Source organism: Halichoerus grypus, chromosome 6 (genome assembly GCF_964656455.1).
Source record: "Halichoerus grypus chromosome 6, mHalGry1.hap1.1, whole genome shotgun sequence".
NCBI classification, from domain to species: Eukaryota; Metazoa; Chordata; class Mammalia; order Carnivora; family Phocidae; genus Halichoerus; species Halichoerus grypus.
Genome location: NC_135717.1, coordinates 20129655 through 20153177, shown reverse-complemented (window position 1 = coordinate 20153177; position 23523 = coordinate 20129655). Strand labels below are relative to the sequence as shown.

Sequence of the window (23523 nt, the reverse complement as noted above, 5' to 3'; positions counted from 1 at the left end):
TAAATACAGAGGTTGTAGTTCAATATGTATCTGTTGAATGAGTGAATCTATAGTTCTCAAAATAAATAGATCTATGTGTAAATTTAATAAAGTGAGTAATTTACACATCCTGTTTTGTAACTCGCTCTTTCTGCATCGTTAGTGATTCGTGGCTGTCTTCGTGTCATCATATATAGGTCTGCCTCATCATTTCTGATGGCTTTCTAGTTCTCCTTGGCATGGAAATTCCGTTTTACTTAATGTATTCGGTACTGACGGTCCTTTACATAGCTGAGTTTTTTATGGTTTTCTATTAAACAGTGTTGTAGAAAGCACAGGTACACGTGCATATTTGCAGGAATTGCTGGTTCAAGGCATTGTCCTTTATGAATTCTAATAGCTACTGCCAAACTGTTCTTTGAGAACTTCTTCACTAATTTGTCTTTTCACGAGAGTAGATGAGGGTTCTCTTTCCCTACGCCCTCACTGACACTGGCTGTTACCATTAAAACAAAAATTTCTGCCTATCTTCCAAACCTATTAATTTAAAATTTTTAAATTAACTTTGAAACTGCTCCTGAGATGGAGTATCTTCCTTCCTTTTTTGGCCTGCAGGATTTCCTTGTAAATGTCCATCGGGAATGTGTCCGTGGCATTGTTTCATTTTCTCCTCAATTGCTAGGAATCCTTTAGAACATAAAGATACATTCTTTGATAAAAGTCCCTCATCATCTTTTTTTGGGCTGATTTTTTTGTTAGTTGTTTGCTTGCTTTTGAACTCTGTGTTTGTGTCTCATGTACACACATTTTCTGGTCCTGTGCTTTTAGTTTTTGATCTTGCGGGCATACCGAGGAAGGAGAATTCGAATAAAACAAGGGAAATACAAATGTGAGTGAAGGCCTGACAAAAGTGATAGGTGATCATAAAAGTGGCACAAATTTCATTGAGACATTGCCCTCCTTCATCAAACATATGAGGCTGTGATTGTAAGATTCACTGCTATTTCTTTATCGTTAGGAAAGACAACTTGCTGGCAAATTAACGGGTGTGTTCTTGACTGTTCGATGCGTCCTGATTTCAGGAATGTTAAAGTGGAAAAAAATAAGCATCTTTGAATTGACACTTTTTTAAAGCTGAACTATGCATGGGGAGGAAAATTCAAAGTATATAAATGGGCACCCAGTGAAAAGTAAGTCAGAAGGAGTAGATCAGGTTCTCTTACTCCCCTGCTTAAATCTTCCCGCTGGTTGGGAACCACACGGTTAAGCATTCCTCTGTCTGCCTCCTGATTTTACTTTTGACTACAGTAACTCTGATCTGGCCACACTGTCCTGCTGTTGCCTGTCACCTTCGGATCTTCCACTTCCTTCTACCATGGAACTCTTTTCCCCTAATTTTGCCTGCCAGGCTCCTTCTGATCACCTCTGTCTCAGCTTAGCTACTGCCTCCTCTGAGAAGCTCTCCATGACCACCAGGTGAAAGACTGAACCCTGTCCCTTCTACTCTTTTTTCTTTTTTAATCACCTTTTATTTGCTTCTTAGCACTTAATACTCTGATATTCTCTTAATTCTTCCTTTCTTTAATGATTCATTGTCTCTCTCCCTCCTCTGGGGGGGTAAGCCTTATGAGAGGCAGCGACCTGTCTCTTGTTCATCACTCTGTCCCCAGCACCTAGAACAGTGCCTGGCACGCCGAGATTGTTGGTTAAATAAATACACACCTGAATGGTCAAATGAACGAATGTGTTGGTGTTTTTGTAGTAATCTCAACTCTTTTTTTTTTTTTTTTTTTTTTGATCAGGGATGGAATAACTCACTCCAAGCACACTTTTTAGTAACATGTTCACTATTTGCAAGAAGGGCCACATGTATTTATTATTTATTCTCATAATAGGGCAAACAAGTGCCTTCATAGTCTTTATATTCCTTTTCTGACTTGGGCATTGTGGCACCTGGGGCTCCGACTTCGGGTTTCCCTGCTTGCCTGATATCTAGCAGGTGCCTAGGAGGTACATCTTTTAGCTTATGGTGTGTGGCCCAGTGTATTTGAGTCAGCTGAATGGGGTTATCAGCATCATGAGAGTTTTCAGACACTGTGGTTTAGCCTCTTTCCCTTTTTCTACTGTGACCTCTCAGAGCTGAGAGAACCTGAGCTATTAGCAATGATATAGAATGGCTGTTGGATGTTCCAGTTCCTTCCATGGTTTGTACCCTTGAGGAAGCTGAGCAAGCAATGCTTCGGGTAAACAACCAAGCAGTTTCCTTTTTTAAAAAATTACAATCCATTTTTGGGGCGCCTGGGTGGCTCAGTCGTTAGGCGTCTGCCTTTGGCTCAGGTTGTGATCCCAGGGTCCTGGGATCGAGCCCCACATCAGGCTCCCTGCTCCGCGGGAAGCCTGCTTCTCCCTCTCCCACTCCCCCTGCTTGTGTTCCCTCTCTTGCTGTGTCTCTCTCTGTCAAATAAATAAATAAAATCTGTAAAAAAAAAATAATAAAATAAATTACAATCCGTTTTTTAAACTTTTAATTGACAACATTTTTAGGCATACATAGAAATAAATCAGTGAACCTCCACGTGCCCAACATCTAACTTTAACTATGACCAACTTCATCTGTACCAGTGGTTCTAAAAGTTAGTCCTAAACTAGGGGCATCAACACGGCCTAAGCACTTGTTAGAAATACAGGTTTCTAACTTTTAAAAGAATTTGAAAAAATTTCTACTTTTGAAAGATCTGCTGAATCAGAAACTCAGGGAGTGGAGCCCATCAGCCTATGTTTTAACAAGTCCTCCAGGTGATTCTGATGGCTGCCAAAGCTTGAGAACCAGTATAAAAACCATTCCATCCAATCTCTGCTGGAGTATTTTAAAGCAAATGTTATCATTTTATTTGTAAATACTTTAGTATAGAGACAATTTTCCTTCAAACACAGTATCTCACAGATTGGCACAACATTTAGAGAGCAGCCAGCCAATCAGTACCATTATTTTCATAGGCTTACCCTTTGACCTCCTAATTCCACTCAGAGAGACCTACTTGACAGGTGCTTCATGATGTCTATATAAAGATGTTCATTGCAGTGCCTCAGATGGAGAAAACTTGGAAATACCACATGCCTGATAGTGAGAGATTGGTTGAGTAAGTTGTTTTATCCACTCATGGAATTCTAGGAAATCATTACAGCGAATGATGTCATTGATATTACTGTTAAATAGGAAAAGCAGTTTCTGAAAGAATTGGCCCTGTTTGCTTTTTTCTGTGTGAGGTGTGTGTGTATGTTTGTGTGAGAATGTGTTTATGTTGTATATATGAGTTTAAGCACATAGAAAAAAGGACCGGGATGTTCTACACTCAAATACTAATAGTTATCTCTGGAAGGTATGATTTTAGTTCATTTCTCCCCTCTCCATTCCTGACTTTTTTTCCCCCCCCACAACAGAGCATGTATTTTTATAATGGAGAAAAACAATAAGTTTACTTTAATTTTGAAAGAACCATACCCATTGAAATTATAATCTCTCGGTTAATTTCGGTTGAAATGATAATCTCTTCTTGGATTTGCAGATGGACACCTGTTGGATTCAAAGAGATACGCCATTATTGGGGCAGATCTCCGAGATTTACCTGAACTGGAAGAGAAACTAAAGAAATGTAACATGAATCCACAGTGAGATTTTTTTTTTTTAACCTCTTCTGCATTTGTGACTTCTTGCTAATATGAAATAAGGCCAGTTAAAATTGCAGCGTTATACCTGTGTCCCATTTTTTATTCTGAAATGTTTATCATTTCATTGCTACTGAGAGTGGTGTTCTGAAGTATTTTTAGAGGCGAAGTTTCTCAAGCTTGTTTTCACGTCAGAATCACATGTATTGCTTTTGTAACATACTGAGGCCTAACATCATAAAGTTTGAGACAAGATAATTATATGCATAGAAATGTATAATTGCGATATATAAAGGATTAGTATGCAGAATAAAGGTAAGCTACTATTAAAAAAAAAAGTAAGTCCCATATGAAAACAGGCAAAAGAGAGATGACAAGGTAGCTCAAAGAAGAAATTGAATATCATATGAAAAAGGTATTGAACCTCAGTGGTGATGAGATGGAACTCTATTTTACTCCAACCAAGTTGGCAAAAATGTGAAAGTCTGACATTATCAAGTGTTGGCAAGGTTATGTGAGAATGAGAATGGTCGTGCGCCACTGGTGCAGGTGAATTATGAGGAACAATCTGGAAGTATCTACTAAAATTGCAAGCATGTGTACCATGTGATTTAGTAGTTTGTTCCACTTTTGGATGTGTGCACTCTGAGGAAGGCTGTGTGCCTGTACAAGGAGGATGTTCATTATAGGCACTGTTTTTAGTAGCAGAAAATTGGAAACATTCTAAATGTCCATCAGGAGAAGAATGAGTGAGCAACATGTAAAATGCATGACCTAGATCAGCATGGAGAGAGCTCAAAAGGGTAATGTTGTGTAAAAAAAAAAAAATCAAGTTGCAGAATAATATGCATAGTGTGATACCAAATGTGTAAAATCAAACCCTCAAAATACAGTACTTCCATGATTATACCTATGTATCACAGAAGTATTTTAAAAATGGACCAGAAGGGTTCACACCAAATTCTTGGGAGCAGGCGCCTTTGGGGAGCAGTGGAAGGGAGTGAGATGTGTGGTTTTAGCACACTGATGCTAGTCAAAATTAGATTGGAATTTGACAGTAGTGGGGGATAAAGACATGTCTACACAGATTACTGTCAGTGAAGATGACACTTTCAACAATATTTGGGGTGAGTAACTCAAGAGAGAGGCTTGAGGGGAAGGTGGGGAAAACAGAAAGTTACTTTAAAAATAAATTGAAGGCAAACAATCAGTGGCCAGTGATTAAAGAGAGTACCTAGTAGGGAAATCCCTGGTAGAGAAGAGGCCGTAGAGCCCACAGAGGCTAAGAGCCTTGGAGGGAAGGGAAAGCTGTCGTTCTTCTGAGAGGAGAGGAAGAGGGTGAGGACAGGTGCAAACACAGGTGAGCTTTGGGCGATGCAGGGCAGGAAATGTAGGGAGTTGAAGCTTGACCTTCTGGATACATCTTTTGTTAAAGTGGTGATGGCTGTCCCCTCTGCACTTTGAAGTTCTTGTTTACGTGTTTAGCCTAGAATCATAAACCAGGTTATCATCGTTGGGATTGTATGTCCACCTTTGCAGATGTCAGGGATGGTGCTTACTGACCCAGTACTTATTTTCTAACTCTTTGTGTGTCTCACTGAGTGTTCAGAGAGCAAGGTCAGTGCACTGTACGGAATATGCCTCTTTTTTCCTTTGGGGAACCCTTTAGATGGTTCCCAGATCATAGCGTGTAGGGGGTTCTTCTTTCAGCAGAAGGGAAGTTTCGACGTTCAAGGACACCACTGGTTTTCTTGGGGGCAGGTTAGTGAGTGGTCAGTAGATTGCCTCAAGGTGACGCTGGTAAGCCTGGAGCCCTCTCAGAGTGAGGAGAGCCCGAGTGTTGGAATCTTATCCTGGATTCCAAGCGACCTCTCCTGCTTACAAGTTATTTAATAGGGGCAGTTTTTTTCTTAAACAAACAAACCCCCTCCAGAAGCCTCTTTGAGCCTCAATTTCTTCATTTATGAACTGGGGTAAAAACTACTTCACAAGATGGTCCTGAAGATTAAGTTAAGTATGCTGTGAAAGCAGTTGAACAGAAATTGGCACATAGACTACAGTCTCCTTTAGATTACTATGGTCACCATGGTAACCAGCTGCCACCTATTGCCACCATAGTAACCCGCTGTTGGAGCAAATCTGCTGAAAGATCAGGGAAATAATCAGTTATAAATCAGGCTAGCTCTTGATAGGGAAGTTTGCCTCGCTTTTGGACATCTACAAAATGGATGAAGAGCAGTGGCTAGAACAAGTATTAGAATTATACATATAATTCTGTGGGGCTTCATTTGTGCTCTGCATTTTCCTTTACTACTGTCTTTGCTTTGCTTTGCTTTCACTTATATTTTGAAAAGTATTAATCCGATTTTTAATATTGCCAATGGCTATCTCTTAAAACTACACTGACAAATATTTAACTTTACATTTTCAAATAATTTGAATCTACAACAAAGTTGCAAAAATTGTACAAAAAATTCCCACATAGCCTTCTTCACCTGGCTTCCCCACTGTCTTAAGTAAAATTGGGCACCTTTTGCATTAAAAAGGTTTTGGGACCTGTAGTTCTCTAATTATCAATTATTAATTGAGGTTTTGGAACTTTTTCCCCACTCATTTACTTTTTCTAATAATTTATGTTGATATAATCTGGGGTTTTAAAACTTAGGTTATTGCTAATTTTAAGACAATTATTTTTTAAACAATTATTCTTTCTGATTTTCAACTTTGTTTGCAACTCGGACTTCATTGACTTTCCTCTGGATTTAGTGCCCTCAGTTTCTTTATACCATGTTCCAGTTGGGTCCAGAGAGCATTTGGATATCTATTCTTAAATAACTTGAGTTATATACCATTTCATTGTCAAAAAAAAAGGAAATCCGGATGAACAGTAACGGTGGATAGTTGGTGCTACGATCAGGTCAGAGCCGGCACTTACTGGTGGGGAGCCTTTCTCTCTAGTGATTGTGAATCCAGGCCCTGAGCCCAGCTGTACATTCTGATGGTAACATACACCGTGTTCTTTTCAACTACTTTCCTGGGTATTCGAGTTCAGACAATTTATTTGTTTTGAGATCCCTCGCCAATAAACATGGACAGAAACAACCTACTTGCAGTGTGCCTGGGTGGCTCAGTCAGTTGAGCGCCTGACTTTTGATTTCAGCTCAGGTCATGATCTCAGGGTCATGGGATTGAGCCCCGTGGCAGGCTCTGCGCTCAGCGGGGAGCCTACTTGAGATGCTCTCTCTCCCTCTGCCCCTCCCCCATCCCACGTGCACACACACTCTCTCGAAGATAAGTAAATCTTAAAAAAAAATTTTTTTTTAAAGTAACCCACTTGCTTTGTGAGAAAAATAGCAACTAGCCATGAGGAACAGCGATATTTAGGGGCAGAGAAAGAAAGAGGATACAGTGAAGGAGTCAGAGAAGGAGCAGTAAAAGAACCAGGAATAAACCAGCAGAGCTCATATAATTTGGGGCTGTCTGTGTTCCCTTTGAAGAATTAAGGCTTTTGGAGATTTCTCTAGGAGTTTATTGCTTTTCTTATTTCATAATTTGTTCATTACTTCGGGTCTTATCAATCAGAGTGCTTACTAACAAATGTAATTTCCTGAAGATTGTTCTTGTTGTTGTCAATTCTTGATGATAAAGATTTATATAAGAATTAGATTTGGTTAAATGAGTATCACTATTTCTGCATTGTATCTGTCAGTTTTTGATGTGTAACAAAATCTCTCCAAACTCAGTATGTACATCTCCTTTATCCATTCATCTGTCGATGCACATCTGGGCTCTTGCCATAGTTTGGCTACTGTGGACATTGCTGCTATAAACATTGGGGTGCAGGTGCCCCTTTGTTGGATCACTATATTTGTATCTTTGGGGTAAATCCCTAGTAGTGCAATTGCTGGGTCGTAGGGTAGCTCTACTTTCATCTTTTTGAGGAACCTCCATACTGTTTTCCAGAGTGGCTGCACCAGCTTGCATTCCCACCAACAGTATAGGACGGTTCCCCTTTCTCCACATCCTTGCCAACATCTCTCATTTCCTGAGTGGTTAATTTTAGCCATTCAGACCGGTGTGGTTTTGATTTGTATTTCCCTGATGCCGAGTGATGTGGAGCAGTTTTTCATGTATCTGTTGGCCGTTTGTATGTCTTCTTTGGAGAAATGTCTGTTCATGTCTTTTGCCCATATCTTAATTGGATTATTCTTTGGGTGTTGAGTTTGATAAGTTCTGTATAGATTTTGGATACTAGCCCTTTATCTGATAAGACATTTGCAAATATCTTCTCCCATTCTGTCGGTTGTCTTTTGGTTTTGTCGACTGTTTCCTTTGCTGTGCAAAAGCTTTTATCTTGAAGTCCCAATAGTTCATTTTTGCCTTTATTTCCCTTGGCTTTGAGACATGTCTAAGCAAGAAGTTGCTGTGGCTGAGGTCACAGAGCTTGCTGCCTGTGTTCTCCTCTAGGATTTCGATGGATTCCTGTCTCACATTTAGGTCTTTCGTCCATTTTGAGTGTATTTTTTTGTATATGGTGTAAGGAAATGGTCCAGTTCCATTCTTCTGCATGTGGCTGTCCAATTTTCCCAACACCATTTGTTGAAGAGACTTTTTTCCATTGGATATTCTTTCCTGCTTTGTCGAAGATTAGTTGACTGTCGAGTTGAGGGTCCATTTTTGGGTTCTCTCTTCTGTTCCATTGATCTGTGTGTCTGTTTTGTGCCAGTACCATACTGTCTTGATGATGACGGCTTTGTAATAGAGCTTGAAGTCTGGCATTGTGATGCCACCAGCTTTGGTTTTCTTTTTCAACATTCCTCTGGCTATTTGGGGTCTTTTCTGGTTCCATACAAATTTTAGGAATATTTGTTCCAGCTCTATGAGAAAAGTTGATGGTATTTTGATAGGGATTGCAGCAAATGTGTAGATTGCTCTAGGTAGCATAGACATTTTCACAATATTTGCTCCTCCAGTCCATTAGCATGGAACGTTTTTCCATTTCTTTGTGTCTTCCTCAACTTTCATAAGTGTTCTGTAGTTTTTGGAGTAGATCCTTTATCTCTTTGGTTAGGTTTATTCGTAGGTATCTTATGGTTTTGGGTGCAATTGTAAATGGGATTGACTCCTTAATTTCTCTTTCTTCTGTCTCATTGTTAGTGTATAGAAATGCAACTGATTTCTGTGCATTGACTTTATATCCTGCCACTTTGCTGAATTCCTGTATGAGTTCTAGCAATCTTGGGGTGGAGTCTTTTAGGCTTTCCACAATTTGTCATCTGCAAAGAGTGAGAGTTTGACTTCTTTGCCGATTCGGATGCCTTTTATTTATTTATTTATTTATTAAGATTTTATTTATTTATTTGACAGAGAGATCACAAGTAGGCAGAGTGGCAGGCAGAGGGAGAAGCAGGCTCCCAACTGAGCAGAGAGTCTCATGTGGGACTTGATCCCAGGACCCTGGGATCATCTCCTGAGCTAAAGGCAGATGCTTAACCGACTGAGCCACCCAGGCACCCCTACCTTTTATTTCTTTTGGTTGTCTGATTGCTAAGGCTAGGACTTCTAGTACTATGTTGAACAGCAGTGGTGAGAGTGGACTTCCCTGCCGTGTTCCTGACCTTAGGGGAAAAGCTCTATTTTTCCCCACTGAGAATGATACTCACTGTGGGCTTTTCCTATATGGTTTTTATGATTTTGAGGTATGTTCCCTCTATTCCTGCACTGTGAAGAGTTTTAATTAAGAGAGGATGCTGTATTTTGTCAAATGCTTTTTCTGCATCTGTTGAGAGGATCATATGGTTCTTGACTTTCCTTCATTTATGTAGTATAACACATCAATTGATTTGTGGATGTTGAATCAACCTTGCAGCCCAGGAATAAATTCCACTTGGTTGTGAATAATCCTTTTAATGTACTGTTGGATCTTATTGGCTAGTATTTTGGTGAGAATTTTTGCATCCACGTTCATAGGGATATTGGTCTGTAATTCTTTTTGGTAGGGTCTTTGTGTAGTTTTGGAATCAAGGTAATGCTGGCCTCATAGAAAGAGTTTGGAAGTTTTCCTTCCATTTCTAGTTTTTGAAACAGTTTCAGAAGAATAGGTATTAATTCTTCTTTAAATGTTTGGTAGAATTCCCCTGGGAAGCCATCTGGCCCTGGGCTCTTGTTTGTTGGGAGATTTTTGATTACTGCTTCAATTTCCTTGCTGGTAATGGGTCTGTTCAGGTTTTCTATTTCTTCCTGTTTCAGTTTTGGTAGTGTATACGTCTCTAGGAATGCATCCATTTCTTCCAGATTGCCTAATTTGTTGGCATATAGTTGCTCCTAATATGTTCTTATAATTGTTTGTATTTCTTTGGTGTTGGTTGTGATCTCTCCTCTTTCATTCATGATTTTACTTATTTGGGTCCTTTCTCTTTTCTTTTTGGTAAGTCTGGCCAGGGGGTTATCAATCTTATTAATTCTTTCAAAGAACCAGTTCCTAATTTCGTTGATCTGTTCTACTGTTCTTTTGGTTTCTATTTCATTGATTTCTGCTCTAATCTTCATTATGGGCTCTATTTGCTGTTCTTTTTCCAGCTCCTTTAGGTGTAAGGTTAGGTTGTGTATTTGAGACCTTTCTTATTTCTTGAGAAAGGCTTGTATTGCTATATACTTCCCTCACTTTGCTGCATCCCAAAGATTCTGAACAGTTGTGTTTTCATTTTCATTTCCTTCCAAGAATTATTTTAATTCTTCTTTAATTTTCTGGTTGACCCATTCATTCTTTAGTAGGATGCTCTTTAGCCTCCATGTATTTGAGTTCTTTCCAAATTTCCTCGAGTTCCAGTTTCAAAGCATTGTGGTCTGAAAATATGCAGGAAATGATCCCAGTCTTTTGGTACCAGTTGAGACCTGATTTGTGACCCAGTATGTGATCTCTTCTGGAGAATGTTCCATATGCACTTGAGGAGAATGTGTATTCTGTTGCTCTGAATATATCTATGAGGTCCATCTGGTCCAGTGTGTCATTCAAAGCCCTTGTTTCCTTGTTGATCTTCTGCTTAGATGATCTGTCCATTGCAGTGAGTGGGGTGTTAAAGTTCCCTACAATTATTGTATTGTTATCACTGTGTTTCTTTAATTTTGTTATTAATTGGTTTATATAATTGGCTGCTCCCATGTTAGGGGCATAAATATTTACAATTGTTAGATCTTTTTATTGGATAGACCCTTTAATTATGATATAGTCTCCTTTCTCATCTATTGTTACAGTCTTTGGTTTGAAATCTAATTGGTCTGATAAAGGGATTGCTATCCCAGCTTTCTCTTGATGTCCATTAGCATGATAAATGGTTTTCCACCCCCTCACTTTCAATCCAGAGGTGTCTCTGGGTCTAAAATGAGTCTCTTGCAGACAGCATATTGATGGGTCTTTCTTTTTTATCCAATCCGATACCCTGTGTCTTTTGATTGGGGCATTTAGCCCATTTTCATTCAGAGTAACTATTGAAAGATATGAATTTAGTGCCATTGTATTATCTGTAAAGTCACTGTTTCTGTAAAATGTCTTTGTTCCTTTCTGGTCTGTGTTACTTTTGGGCCCTCTCTTCACTTAAAGGATCCCTTTTAATATTTCTTGCAGGGCTGGTTTAGTGATCACAAATTCTTTAAATTTCTGTTTGTCCTGGAAGCTTTTTATCTCTCCTTCTATTTTTTTTTTTTAATTTTATTTATTTATTTGAGTGAGAGAGAATGAGAGAAAGCACAAGAAGGAAGAGGGTCAGAGGGAGAAGCAGACTCCCTGCTGAGCAGGGAACCCGATGTGGGACTTGATCCCAGGACTCCAGGATCATGACCTGAGCCGAAGGCAGTCGCTTAACCAACTGAGCCACCCAGGCGCCCCTCTCCTTCTATTTTGAATGACATCCTAGCTGGATAAAGTATTCTTGGCTATATATTTTTCTCATTGAGCACCCTGAATATATCATGTCAGTCCTTTCTGGCCTGCCAGGTCTCTGTGGATAGGTCTGCTGCCAGTCTAATGTTTTTACCCTTGTAGGTTATGGACCTCTTGTCCTGAGCTGCTTTCAGGATTTTCTCTTTGTCTCTGAGATTTGCAAGCTTCACTATTATATGTTGGGCTGTTGACCTATTTTTACTGATTTTGAGCGGGGGTTCTCTGTGCCTTCTGGACTTGGATGCCTGTTTCCTTCCCTAGATTAGGGAAGTTCTCTGCTATAATTTGCTCCAGTATACCTTCTGCCCCTCGCTCTTTCCTCTTCTTCTGAGATCCCAATTATTCTAATATTGTTTCACTTTACGGTATCACTTATCTCTCGAATTCTCCTCTCGTGATCCAGTAGTTGTTTATCTCTTTTTCTCAGCTTCTTTATGCTCCATCATTTTGTCTTCTATATCACAGGCTAAGTAATCTGCTCAGGTTTGCTCTCTGTGGCTTTTGTTCCCTGAAGGCTTTCTGTACAGCTTTAGAGGATGAGAATGAAAATGGCGGCCTCCCAATCTCCGGCCCTGGAGCCCAAAGCTCGGGGCTGCACTCCTCAGTGAGCCCTCAGAGAAAAGCAGTCAATCACTCCTGTCTCCCTCGTCTCCAACCACACTCCGTGCTCATCCAGCCTGTGACCGAGCATTTCTGTCTCAGGCACATGACCCCATTTCAAGTCTCCAAACCCTGCAAGCTCCTGCGGTGTGCACCTGTGCCGTTCCTCCCAGGGGAGGAAGAGGGGTTTGTGGTGGTTCTGCCACTTGCTGGGTCCCTGGTCCGAGAGCAGTCACCTGACCGTGCCTTGGTTCACAGTTTATGGCAGCCCCGAGCTGAGAGCCCACTCCTCGGCTTGCTGATTACAGCCGTCTTCCCCGCTCCGATGCCTGGGAGCTCTGCCACACTCCGGCACCTCCTGAGGTCACACTGTCCCACCTAGGATTCTGCCCCGCTTCACCACCTGAGCACCTTTCAGGCAGGGGCGTCACTCACAGGGGCAGACTTCTAGAAGTTCTGATTTTGTGCTCCGCCGCTCTATCACTTTCCAGTGCCAGCTGATGGAGGCTCCCTCTCCCCATGGTTTATCTTCCCATATACCGCCTTGGATTCACTTCTGCACACCTCCTACCTTGCAGAAAATGGTTGCTTTTCTATTTGTAGAGTTTCATCTATTCTTTTCTTAGATCTCCGGTTGAGTTTGCAGGTGTTCAGAATGATTTGATAGCTATCCAGCTGAATTCCTAGGATCAGATGAAACTAAGGTCTCCTACCCCTCCACCATCTTGGACTATCTGGGGGGGGGGGCGGGGGCAGGGGGGGGGGAGGGGAGAATTTGTAGCCGTGTTTACACACTACCACACGCCTTTAACACTGTTTCACAAGCCAGACAAATCGTTGCTCATTGCTAGGGACGCCTGGATGGCTCAGTTGGTTAAGCGACTGCCTTCGGCTCAGGTCATGATCCTGGAGTCCCGGGATCGAGTCCCGCATCGCGCTCCCTGCTCGGCAGGGAGTCTGCTTCTCCCTCTGACCCTCCTCCCTCTCATGCTCTCTGTCTCTCATTCTCTCTCTCTCAAATAAATAAAAATCTAAAAAAAAAAAAAAAAATCGTTGCTCATTGCTAACCTTTTTACAGTCTAAAACTTTGGGTCATGATGGTATTCTACATCTATTACTACATTGATTGTTGATGTGCTTGTTCAGTGCGTCTTGTTTTCCTGGGCTGTGAAAAACAGGGTTTTCCTGCCCCGCCAGTACTGCCCCATGTGTGCCATGAGAGAGTGCATGTGCAAGGGGGGAGCATAGGGAGAAGGAGGGGGGAAATCCCCAGCACACTCCCTACTGAGTGGGGAGCCTGATGCAGGGCTTGATCTCACTACCCCGAGATCATGACCTGAGCCGGGTTCTTACCCGACTGAGCCACCCAGGCGTCCCTAGAGAGTCCCAGTTTGATGAATACATATGTATGTGCCTTTTTTTCTTCTCTTAAGATTGCCAACACTCCTGATAACTGAATGTGTGCTGGTTTACATGACTCCAGAGCAGTCGGCCAACCTTCTCAAGTGGGCAGCCAGCAGTTTTGACACTGCCATGTTCATAAACTACGAACAGGTAAATGGGAGCACGAGACATTTGCATTCTGCATATATGTCCGTGGTGGCTTAATACTCTCCGAGCAACCTCAGTACGTATTCCCACTTATTCTTTTCCTTCTGCCTCTGGCCATTCACATACCTCCTTTTTCATTGATTCTAGCAATCCCCAACATCCCTCATTTCTTGATTTCCTATAAACTTACAGCCAGAGTTTTTGGAACTTCTATTTGGCCTCTTTAAAAGTTTTTTGAGTTCTTCTTTTATCGTTGTATTTACTGTAGAGTCATAGACCTTGGTAGAGGGAATTTGGGCTGTCCTGTGGGTATAGGGGGTAGCAAACTCAGAATCCTTCAGAGGCAGGCCGGTGATGCAAATGGATGAAGTTGGCTAGTATAGGGCAGGCGGGAGTGGTGGGGACTATGGGGAACCAGAGCATCCAGGTCCCATCTCACGGGAGGGGCCCCTGCTCAGTGCCAGCCAGTTGTTACCATGTAGGTGTCTGAGCCTAGAGTTGAGAACTCTCAGTTTTTCAGGAGAAGTTACAATGCAGGATTTTAAGATAAAATTTCCTGATTTCTAAGATAACTGAGTTTGGACCACTGGCTGCCTGTTTTTTTCTTCTGATCTAGTGGAAAGGGTTATGCTTTAGAGGTTTGGAATTACTCAGCTTGGGTCTGAATCCTGGTCCTGGCTTTTATCCGTGGCTGTGTGACCTTAGGAAGAATTGCATGGTGATTGGGAGTCCGTGCTCTGGAGGTAGACTGCTTAGCTGTGTGACCTGGACAAGTTTCATAACCTCTCTGTGCTGGTCTCCTTATCCAAAAAATGAGAATAATAACAGTCCCAACTTCATAGAGTTGTAGTGAGAAGTAAGTGAGTTAATTTGTACACGAGCATTTACAGCATTGCCTGGCTGTTAGGCAGGCATGAGCTGTTCTTTGGATCTCTCTGAGCCCCAGGTCCTTGTTTTTAAAGGGATAACTTCTCTGGATTATTATGGGAACTTGTGAGATGATGTGTAGCAGTGTGCATGTGACAAGTACTAAATACACGGTAGCTATTTTTATTGCTTTTATTTTGCTTTTATTGATTTTACTTTATTTTTTTTATCTCATTTTATTTTTAAATTTTATTACAGACAAGAACAGTAAAGACCTTACCCACTGCAACATACTTACAGACAGATCTAAGGCTAGACCTGGTTGACCTTTTTGCCACCCCGTGCCCCAGGCCAGATTCTTGTATAGGTGGTTCTTGGTTGAGTTTTCTTCCTTCCCTCTCCTTAATTGGGGGCACTCCTCAGACTCAGTCTGCAGTCCTGGTGAATGGGTGTAACAGTAGCCAGGTTTCACTCCGTTGTCCACAGCCGTCCCTAAACTGGCTCAATTCCCACCTCCCATCCTCACTTGGTGAATAATAAACATTTAACTTAATTTTCTAACAAAGACAAAATTATCAGCATCCTCACGTGTGTTAATTACTCCCATGCCTTCCATGGTTTTCTGATCAGTAGTTTAAAATGACAAAAACTGCATAAATATAAATGATGAACGTGTCAATACTGATGTAAGAAGGATAGCAACTTTGTAGAATTTGCTGACTAGCAGGCACATCCCATAAGTTTTACATGTGTTAACTTACTTGATTATCACAATAGCCCCGCAGGTTTTGTGAGTAAGGGGACCGAAGCACAGAGGGATTAGGCAGCTTGCCCACAGCCACCCAGCCTCACAGCTAGAGAGAGTCAGGCCAGGATCCACCCAGGCAATGAAACAACAGAGCGTGTATTCACAGACACCCCTCGATCCTGAAGGAATAGGGGGCAGTGTGACCTTGGTACCCCACAAGCCTCACACATCCACCAAAAGAGAGTAATACTGGGTCTTGTCTGGCGACGTTGTCACGGGAACTCTGGGCATCATTTTATATACTACAGCGATGAAGTTTTGATACCTTGCGCGTGACAGGATAATAGCACATACGCTAGGATAATGTACACTGTGTTCTCTCTTGTGGCATTTGTGTGTATATACACATTAATGGTTTTTTAAACTGGTTTAAAATGGTTCTTTATGCAAAAAGTAACAGCACATGCAAAATTTTTTAAAAATCAAATAGTACAAAAGGATAGGCAGGGAAAGGCAAGTCTCTCTCCTACCCTGGACTTTAGCCCTCTAACGTGGGAAGCGACATGGCCAGATTCCAGAATTATTCTGGGCATATATAAATGTAGACAGAGTTGTGGTTTTTTTTTTTTCTTAAAGGCAGATAGGAGCATATTGTACACATTCCTCTGTACCTTACCTTTCAAAAGTTTATTACCTAAGAAATCATTCCGTATCTGTGTCTGTGTCTGTATCTACATGTATATCCTCTTCTTTTCCCGTTTTCATGGCAGTGCAATGTTCCATTAAATGACCATGCCAGAATTCCTTTGACCGCAGATGATGGGCATTTAACTTCTTCCCAGATCCTTCCTGTTATATGTAACGTTGCCGTAAACATTCTCGCACCGCTGTGTGCGCACACAAGTAGACCTGCGGAACAGCGTGCTAGTGGGCCGAGCACAGCCCATCCAGCCGCCCTTCTCTGGGGGCTGTCGCAGTGTACGCCCTTGTCAGCCCTGCGTACTGTGCCTGCACCCGACTCCGTGACCTGCCCTGGGTATCAGCCTTGACTGGTTAGAAATAGAGTGGTAGTGTCTTATTTTGCACATTCGAGAAACAGAGAAACCCTTGTGGCCGTGCCCAGCCTCCTCTTTCCCTTCCCAGGTGAACATGGATGACCGGTTTGGACAGATCATGATCGAGAACCTGCGGAGGCGACAGTGTGACCTGGCGGGAGTGGAGACCTGCAAGTCGTTAGAGTCACAGGTCAGAGAGTGAGGACTCTGGTGCCCTGAGCCCCCAAGGGAAGGGCACCTTCCCTTCATACATCTGAGAAGCTGGGGCTCCACGGGGGCCGCTAATTCATCAGGCTAGGGAAGTCCAAGCCCTTGGTGTGGAAAATACACATGGACGTTTCCTATACACTAGGATTTAAAACTTTCATCAGGCGGATTTTCAAACAACATGAAAGTAGAGGGAATAGTAAAAGGAACAGCGTGTGCCCATCAGCCCATTTCAGTAATTCACATTTTGTCCATATTGTTTTATTTATCCCCAGTTTTTGTTGGTGTTGTCACTGGAATATTTTAAGGCAAATCCCAGACAGTATATCATTCTGCCCATAGATGCTTCAGTGTGAATTTCCTACCAGTAAGGACTTTCTTCCCCCTGGGATCATGGTAATACCATGGCCACACCTCACAAATCAATCAGAACTCCTTCAGAGCACACACGACGCAGTGTGTGTTCCGATCTCCCGAGTTGTTTAAAAAAAAAAAAAATTCTATAGTTGGTGTGTTTGAAATAGGATCCAGACATGGTCCAATCTTTGTACTTGACATGCCCCTTAAGTTTTAAGATCAAGTGAAGTTTCTTAGAATCTTATAGACCTTGTTTTGAAGACTTTATTTATTTATTTGAAGCGAGACAAAGACAGCATGCACGGGAGGAGCAGGGGGCGGGAGGCGGGAAGAGAGAAACTCAAGCAGACTCCACATTGAGTATGGAGCCCAACTCGGGGCTTGATCCCAGAACCCTGAGATCACGACCTGAGCTGAAACCAAGGGTCAGATGCTTAACCGAGTGCGCCACCCAGGCTCCCCACCGGAATCTAATAGATTTTTCTAAATATCTTCTTTTTTTCTGCCTCCATTAAATAGGTTAGATTTTACATATCTTCGTCACATTACCACTCGAATGCTTTCAAAAACTGTTGCTCCTAGAGAAGTTTCTTTATTTCTCTTTAATATATACTTTAGTGACTTCTCTCCCATTATAGCAATGCATGTTTGGTGCAGAAAATTGGAAAATAAGAAGGAAGATAGGGGCCAGGATAGGCTTCCGAAAGAGGAGTCGTCTAAGAGAAATTTTCATGTGCTTAAAGAGTGTCTTGGATTTGTATGCCGGTGACTTGTACCTTCTCCGTTTCTCTCCACCATACATTCTAGAAAGAACGGCTGCTGTCGAACGGGTGGGAAACGGCATCAGCAGCCGACATGATGGAACTGTACAGCAGATTGCCTCAAGCTGAAGTGAGCAGGTGCGGGATCGCCAGTAGTTAGCCTCACGGTGAACAGTGACGAGTTAAAGACGTAACTGTCTTTAATGTAAAAGCAGCAACAACAGACCCTCAAACCCTAACTAGACTTATTTTGAAACAGGTTAATCTGCTAATACAGACTGACCCCTAATAGCACCTTGAGAGTAACTCATGAGCCACTCACTGAGATAGGGTTTATGCCAACACAGATTATTTTAGTCAAAACAAGCAATCGCACCTGTAACACTCCCAGAGCACCCTCTGCAAGTGGAAATTTTGCACAATCCCTGTGTTTTGGAGGAGGAGGAGAATGATGTTGTCCAAGGGCTTCAGGGAAAAGTCTGCTCGCAGATTTTTAAACGGACTTCTCCCCTCCTCATAAAATAGATTGTTTGAAAACAGTTTTCAAGCTACGTATGATGTGCCTGAAATAGAAAGTAGTTTCGCACTCTGTAGCTGCACCTTCAGAAATTGCTGCTGTTAGTAAGTCGAGGTGCGTTTTTCTGTGTGTAGATAAAGGTGAATACTTATTGATATATAGGTTTCTGGTTTTTGAATCAGTAGATTGATATTACATGCGTTGGTCTATAAATCACCGTCCTCTTTTAGAAACTTAACAATTGATTGTATTTCTCTTCACATACCAAAATACACCCAAATATAGAAGGTTCCCGTGTCCTGTTCAATGATGCATAGTATTTATATTGTTATGTGGATGGATTAATTGGTGAAAATAATTTTATAGTAATTAAAAAGTAGCGTATAGAGCTGGGCATTTAGTTGTGCCTTATTGTGTATTTTGTCGTGCTTTAATTTCCCTGTTACAAACAACACCACATTTATCTCTGGGCAGTGTTCGTGCCAGCTTTAATTCAGTTCTTGTTTTATCGTTACTTTATACTCCCTGGTTTGTGTTTCCTCTTGCCTCTGGGGACCTACAGGTATAGGTCTCTTCCAAGATAATCAGAAGAATTTTAGGCCTTGCTTCTCCACAGAAGTTGCTATTAATTTTTTAGAAGTATGACTATTTTTTCCAAATGTTTACATCAAGGCCTTGACGGTTTGTGAAAGAGATGTCTCCATGTGATCGGGTCCATGTTTTCTGTAGTCTTCTAGAATTTTCCTTTCCCACAGGCTGGTTTTCTTTTGCTACATGTCTAGGTGCTGTTTTGAATAGCCCTGGTCAGGCATCTAAAGTAGAAATGCTCTAGTAGCTCTTCTGGATGCCCAGGGGGGAGTCCGTAACTGGTGGCAGCTGTCACGGGAGCAACTTTTTTCTAGGCCGTCATTTGTCTTGTGTTGCCATGGCCTAGTGTAGTCAGCGCCGTGTATCCCTGACAGAGGAGGGGAATGAGGTGGGATGGCTTTGGTCTGTCTGCCCAAGGCTGCGCGAATAGCCCTCCCAGGTGTGGGAATGCCTGGTAGTTTGTGTCTGCATTTGCCCCAGGGCTTCTGCTGGATACTACGTATAAAAAAGAAGTCTAAGGCGAGCCTGTTTATTTAACAAATACGAGTGCCAACTGTGCACCATGTACTTTCCTAAGCACAAGGCATACAACAGAGATCAAAATGGTCCAAAAGATACGCCTGCCTTGGAGTTTCATGTTCTAGGGAACAGCTTCACAATCTAGTGTCTCCTAAGAGCTGAACTTGGTGCTAAACATCCTGGAGCCTTCATTATGGTGCTGGTGTTTGTAGAAGCAAATCTGCCTCGTGTGTCTTCTGGTAAGATGAGTTGGGAGACAAGTCAAGTACCTTATGCATAGTCACCCTCAGTTCAGATGTGACCCTTAGGCCTGCCTACCAAGACAGGAACAAAAACACAAATACAGAAACGTGTGTAGCAAATGCACATATGTACGCCCCTCCCTCCACCCCCAGCCTGGACTAATGGCAATACCTGAATGTTAGCAATGACTATTATGAATAGTGGACATATGGATCATTTTAAATTTTCTTCCTAATACTTTTTGGAAATGCCTGAAATTTCCCCCAGTGTGCCCATATTTTAACAGAAAAAAATTTTTAAGCTATTTTATATGTTTTGCATATTTCTTTGTGTGTGCGTATGTTTTAAAGCTTACATTTTAAATGCTTTTTTGAAAAGAAATCATACGCACATGATAAAAGAAAACGGACAGAATAAAGTAATGTAGAGTAAAAACAAAAACCAACCCTTCAATCCTGTTCCCCTCACTACCAGTCTACTACATTCCTTCAAGAGACAAGCACCATTACCAGTTTCTTCTGTATTTTCCAGAGGAGAGCTATGCATATACAAACGTGTATATCCCCCACTTTTTCTTTCATAGATAATAGTATGCCCTGCACACTATTTACTACACAACTTAGTTTTTGAACTCTGTGGTAAGCATTAGAGGCTGTTCTGTGTCAAGGCATATAGACCTATTCCATTCTCTCAGATGGGTGCGTATTATCCTATTGTATGAATGTGCTTTAATTTATTTAACCCAGCTCTTCTGGTTTAAGGTTCTATGCTATGATGCTGTAGTGAATATTCTGGAACATACCTCTTTGTACTCATAGGGTAAAATCTTTTTTAAAAAATTTTTTAATATATTTATTTGAGAGAGAAAAAGAGCAAGAGAGAGACCACGAGCTAGGGGAGGGGCAAAGAAAGAGGGAGAAGCAGACTCCCCACTGAGCAGAGAGCCTGACGTGGGACTCGATCCCAGGACCCTGAGATCATGACCTGAGCTGAAGGCAGACGCTTAACCGACTGAGCCACCCAGGCACCCCTCATAGGGTAAAATCTTAAAGGCAGAATTGCTGAGTAAAAGGATGTGCATTTTCAACATTGATAGAGGAGATCAAGTTGCGTGCAGAGAGGTTGTACCATTTTGTAATCCGACTAGTAATGCAGGAGAGCACCTTTCCCCCATGTCCTTGCTAAAGTGCATATCAGCCTTTTTTTGATCTTTGTCAATCTGATAGTTGAAAAAGTATCTCGTATTTTAATGAGATTGAGAGCGTCTTATTTTTCTTTTTTGGTGAATATGTCTTTTACCTGTCTTTTAAATGAGTTTTAAAAGTTTTTCTCATGAAATACAACAACTCTTTACAGAGCAGGGAATCTACCCTTTGTCATTTGTGTTGTAAATTTTTTTCTAGTTTGTCATTTGTCTTTTGACTTTATTTATGGTATTATTTTTATAATAAAGATAAAATGGAACCCCACCATACATACTATATTGCACCCTCTTCTTCTTTCCTCTTAGTATAATATGAACATCTTTCCATATTCATAAACTTTGGGTCATCATCTTCATTTTTAATTGTAGAGCTTGTTATTGTCCTACTTTTGTTCTCCCCACAGAATAGAGTCACTTGAATTCCTGGATGAAATGGAGCTTCTCGAACAGCTCATGCAGCATTACTGCCTTTGTTGGGCAACCAAAGGAGGACATGCACTAGGTACGTGATTTTACTTTTGTTGATTTGCCCTAGAAGTGGGGATCTGTTTGTCTCCAAACTCCATAAGGCATGCCTGGAAAGAACTAGAGTATCGGACGCATGTGTCCAAGAGCAATAGGCAGAAAATGAGCTGTTGTATCCTCTGGTTTTGTAGCACAGATACCAGGTGAATTGTTCAGGTAAATCACGTGTACCAGCACTAAGAAACCAACAGCCCTTTAGAGGTCTCCTCGGGCGTTTCCTCTGTTGGAGGGGAAGAGACCTTGAGAGTTTAGAGCAGTAATCTTAATAAAAGTAACCGATGTTTGTCTTTTGAATCACCTTATAACCAGGTTTCCTAGAGGTCAGGCACACAAATCATTCTGTGTGTCTCCAGCAAACCCATGCAGCTGTGGGTCACATTTCTCCCCTTACCTTCTGTGATTAAGGTGGAGTCCCCTCGCCTGGCAGAGGAGGGCTGTGGCGGGAGCGTGGATCCTTGTTCAGTGTTACTCGCTTCCTCGGTCTTGACCCAGTTCCTCCTTTACAGCTGCCCCACGTGGGTCTTGCTTCCTCAGGGGTCCTCCCTTGGGCATCTCTCTGGCCCCGTGGAGACTATTTGAGATCCCAGTGTGGCCTTAACTGGAGTAGCTGCCGTTCAGGTGTCCCGTGGACGGCGTCCTGCAGACTCGTCCAATGACATACAGCCTTAGGCAGGGAGCCCAGACAAAACACAGAACATGACACAGCAAGGGCGGCCTCCCACTCGAACATTCCATGCTGACGTGAGACTGTTAATCATCCCCCTGGGGCTTAGCCATCCAGTAGTTTATAAATTTACCCAACAGTTCAGCCCACAAAATCCTTTTAAATTTGTCTTTTTATTTAAGAGAATTTATTAGTGGGGTTTTATACTGTTATCCACACACCCCCCCAATTTTAAAAACAACGTCATCCTTAATAGAGACTTTGGAAGCTTCTAAAAAGTCCAGTGAAGAAGAGAAAAATCAGCTGCGTGCCCATCACTCAGAGATAAGGTCTGGTAGCTTTTTCCTTGCACTCTTTTTCTAGCTATGTTTTGTTTTTAGCAGAATTGAATTTCTGCGCTTATGTACTTGGAGTCCTGATCTTTTCCACTTAAGTATCCTAACAGCCATTTCCCCTCGCTGTGAGAAACGCTCAGTGAGCATAGTTTTCACGGCATTATAAAACTTCTGTCATGACACTATGTCCAGATTGACTCAACTTTGCCACACTTTTGGAAATGTAGCTCTTTTGTAATCCTATTAAGCTGGTTCTAGTTTTTATAAAGTAACAACACCGGGAACATTTTTCTGTTGGGGGCTGCTGTGTGATGTCAGTACTGTACGTGTGAGGTGAAGATCGCCCGTCTCTGCATTTGCTCGGGGCTCATTGCTGAGTGGGTGGACTTCTGGAGTTAGCCGCAGAGCCCATAAGCTGTGACAGTGCTTTCTGAATCCCTTCAAAACCCCCATAAACACAGCCTCGTCCAACCCCTTGCTTCCTTGTGGATGATCTCCTCTTGCCACGCAGGAGAGCAGAGCTGCGTGAGGAGGTGTGTGGCCTGTGTTCCCGAGCCGGTGGCCGTGGGCCTGGGGTTCGGTAGGGCCTTGTTCTCCCACCTTAGTCTGCTTGCTCTGCTCTATGGTGTGAGTCTCTTAACAGCGTCTGTGTGTTTCCTTCCCTCAGGTTTGAAGGAAATCACTTACTAATCTGTTGGAGGCCTGTGCTGAGCCAGGAGCTGAAGCCACTGACCTTCCCAGAGTTGCTGGGCCACGTTTCCTGGGTGGTGGCCAGACCTGGCCCGCCAGCCTCATCCCACACCCTGAGAAGCCTCAGCGCCTAGGGCTGTCACATCACCTTCTGTGCCCGTTGACTTCTCGTTGAAATAAACCTGTTGTTGCCAATCGCCCGCGCGTTGGTCCTCCGCCGTTCCTCGCTCCCCTGGGTGGGCTCTCGTTTACCTCCATGTCAGCTGAAACCAAAGATCCTGAATCTTCCTCCAGCCTTGGCTTGCTCCCTCTGAGTCAGCCTCAGCTCGGGCCCCAGCATCCACGTGGGGGTTTACCTTGACCTGGGCCTTCACCTCCACCCGAGGCCAGAGCTCTTCTCGGCTCCTGGCTCTGCCCTGGCCGGGATCTGCCTGCTTAAGTCCTTCTTGTTTATTGCAACCGACTGGATGATGGCCCCTAAAATGTCCCCTCCTGTCCCCCGAACCTC

At 42.4% G+C, this 23523-nt stretch overlaps 1 protein-coding gene and 1 long non-coding RNA gene across 3 annotated transcripts in view; one reads left to right on the top strand and one right to left on the bottom strand.

Annotated features, from left to right (window-relative positions):
• The window catches only part of LCMT1 (leucine carboxyl methyltransferase 1), a 48923-nt gene extending 25711 nt beyond the window's left edge, over positions 1-23212 (top strand). For both annotated transcript variants that reach the window (XM_036090481.2, XM_036090480.2), the window contains 6 exons: positions 3546-3648; positions 13618-13738; positions 16494-16595; positions 17777-17868; positions 21206-21303; positions 22993-23212. In XM_036090481.2, coding sequence (XP_035946374.1) covers positions 3546-3648; positions 13618-13738; positions 16494-16595; positions 17777-17868; positions 21206-21303; positions 22993-23015 — 539 coding nt within the window. In that variant the 3' untranslated portion in view covers positions 23016-23212. The remainder of the gene's footprint in view (positions 1-3545; positions 3649-13617; positions 13739-16493; positions 16596-17776; positions 17869-21205; positions 21304-22992) is intronic.
• LOC144382245 (uncharacterized) lies at positions 19336-22002 on the bottom strand. Its single transcript, XR_013448810.1, has 2 exons — positions 21718-22002; positions 19336-19668 (listed from the first exon to the last, which is right to left on the bottom strand). It is a non-coding gene; the product is annotated as an uncharacterized LOC144382245 (long non-coding RNA).
• Positions 23213-23523: the final 311 nt, after the last annotated feature.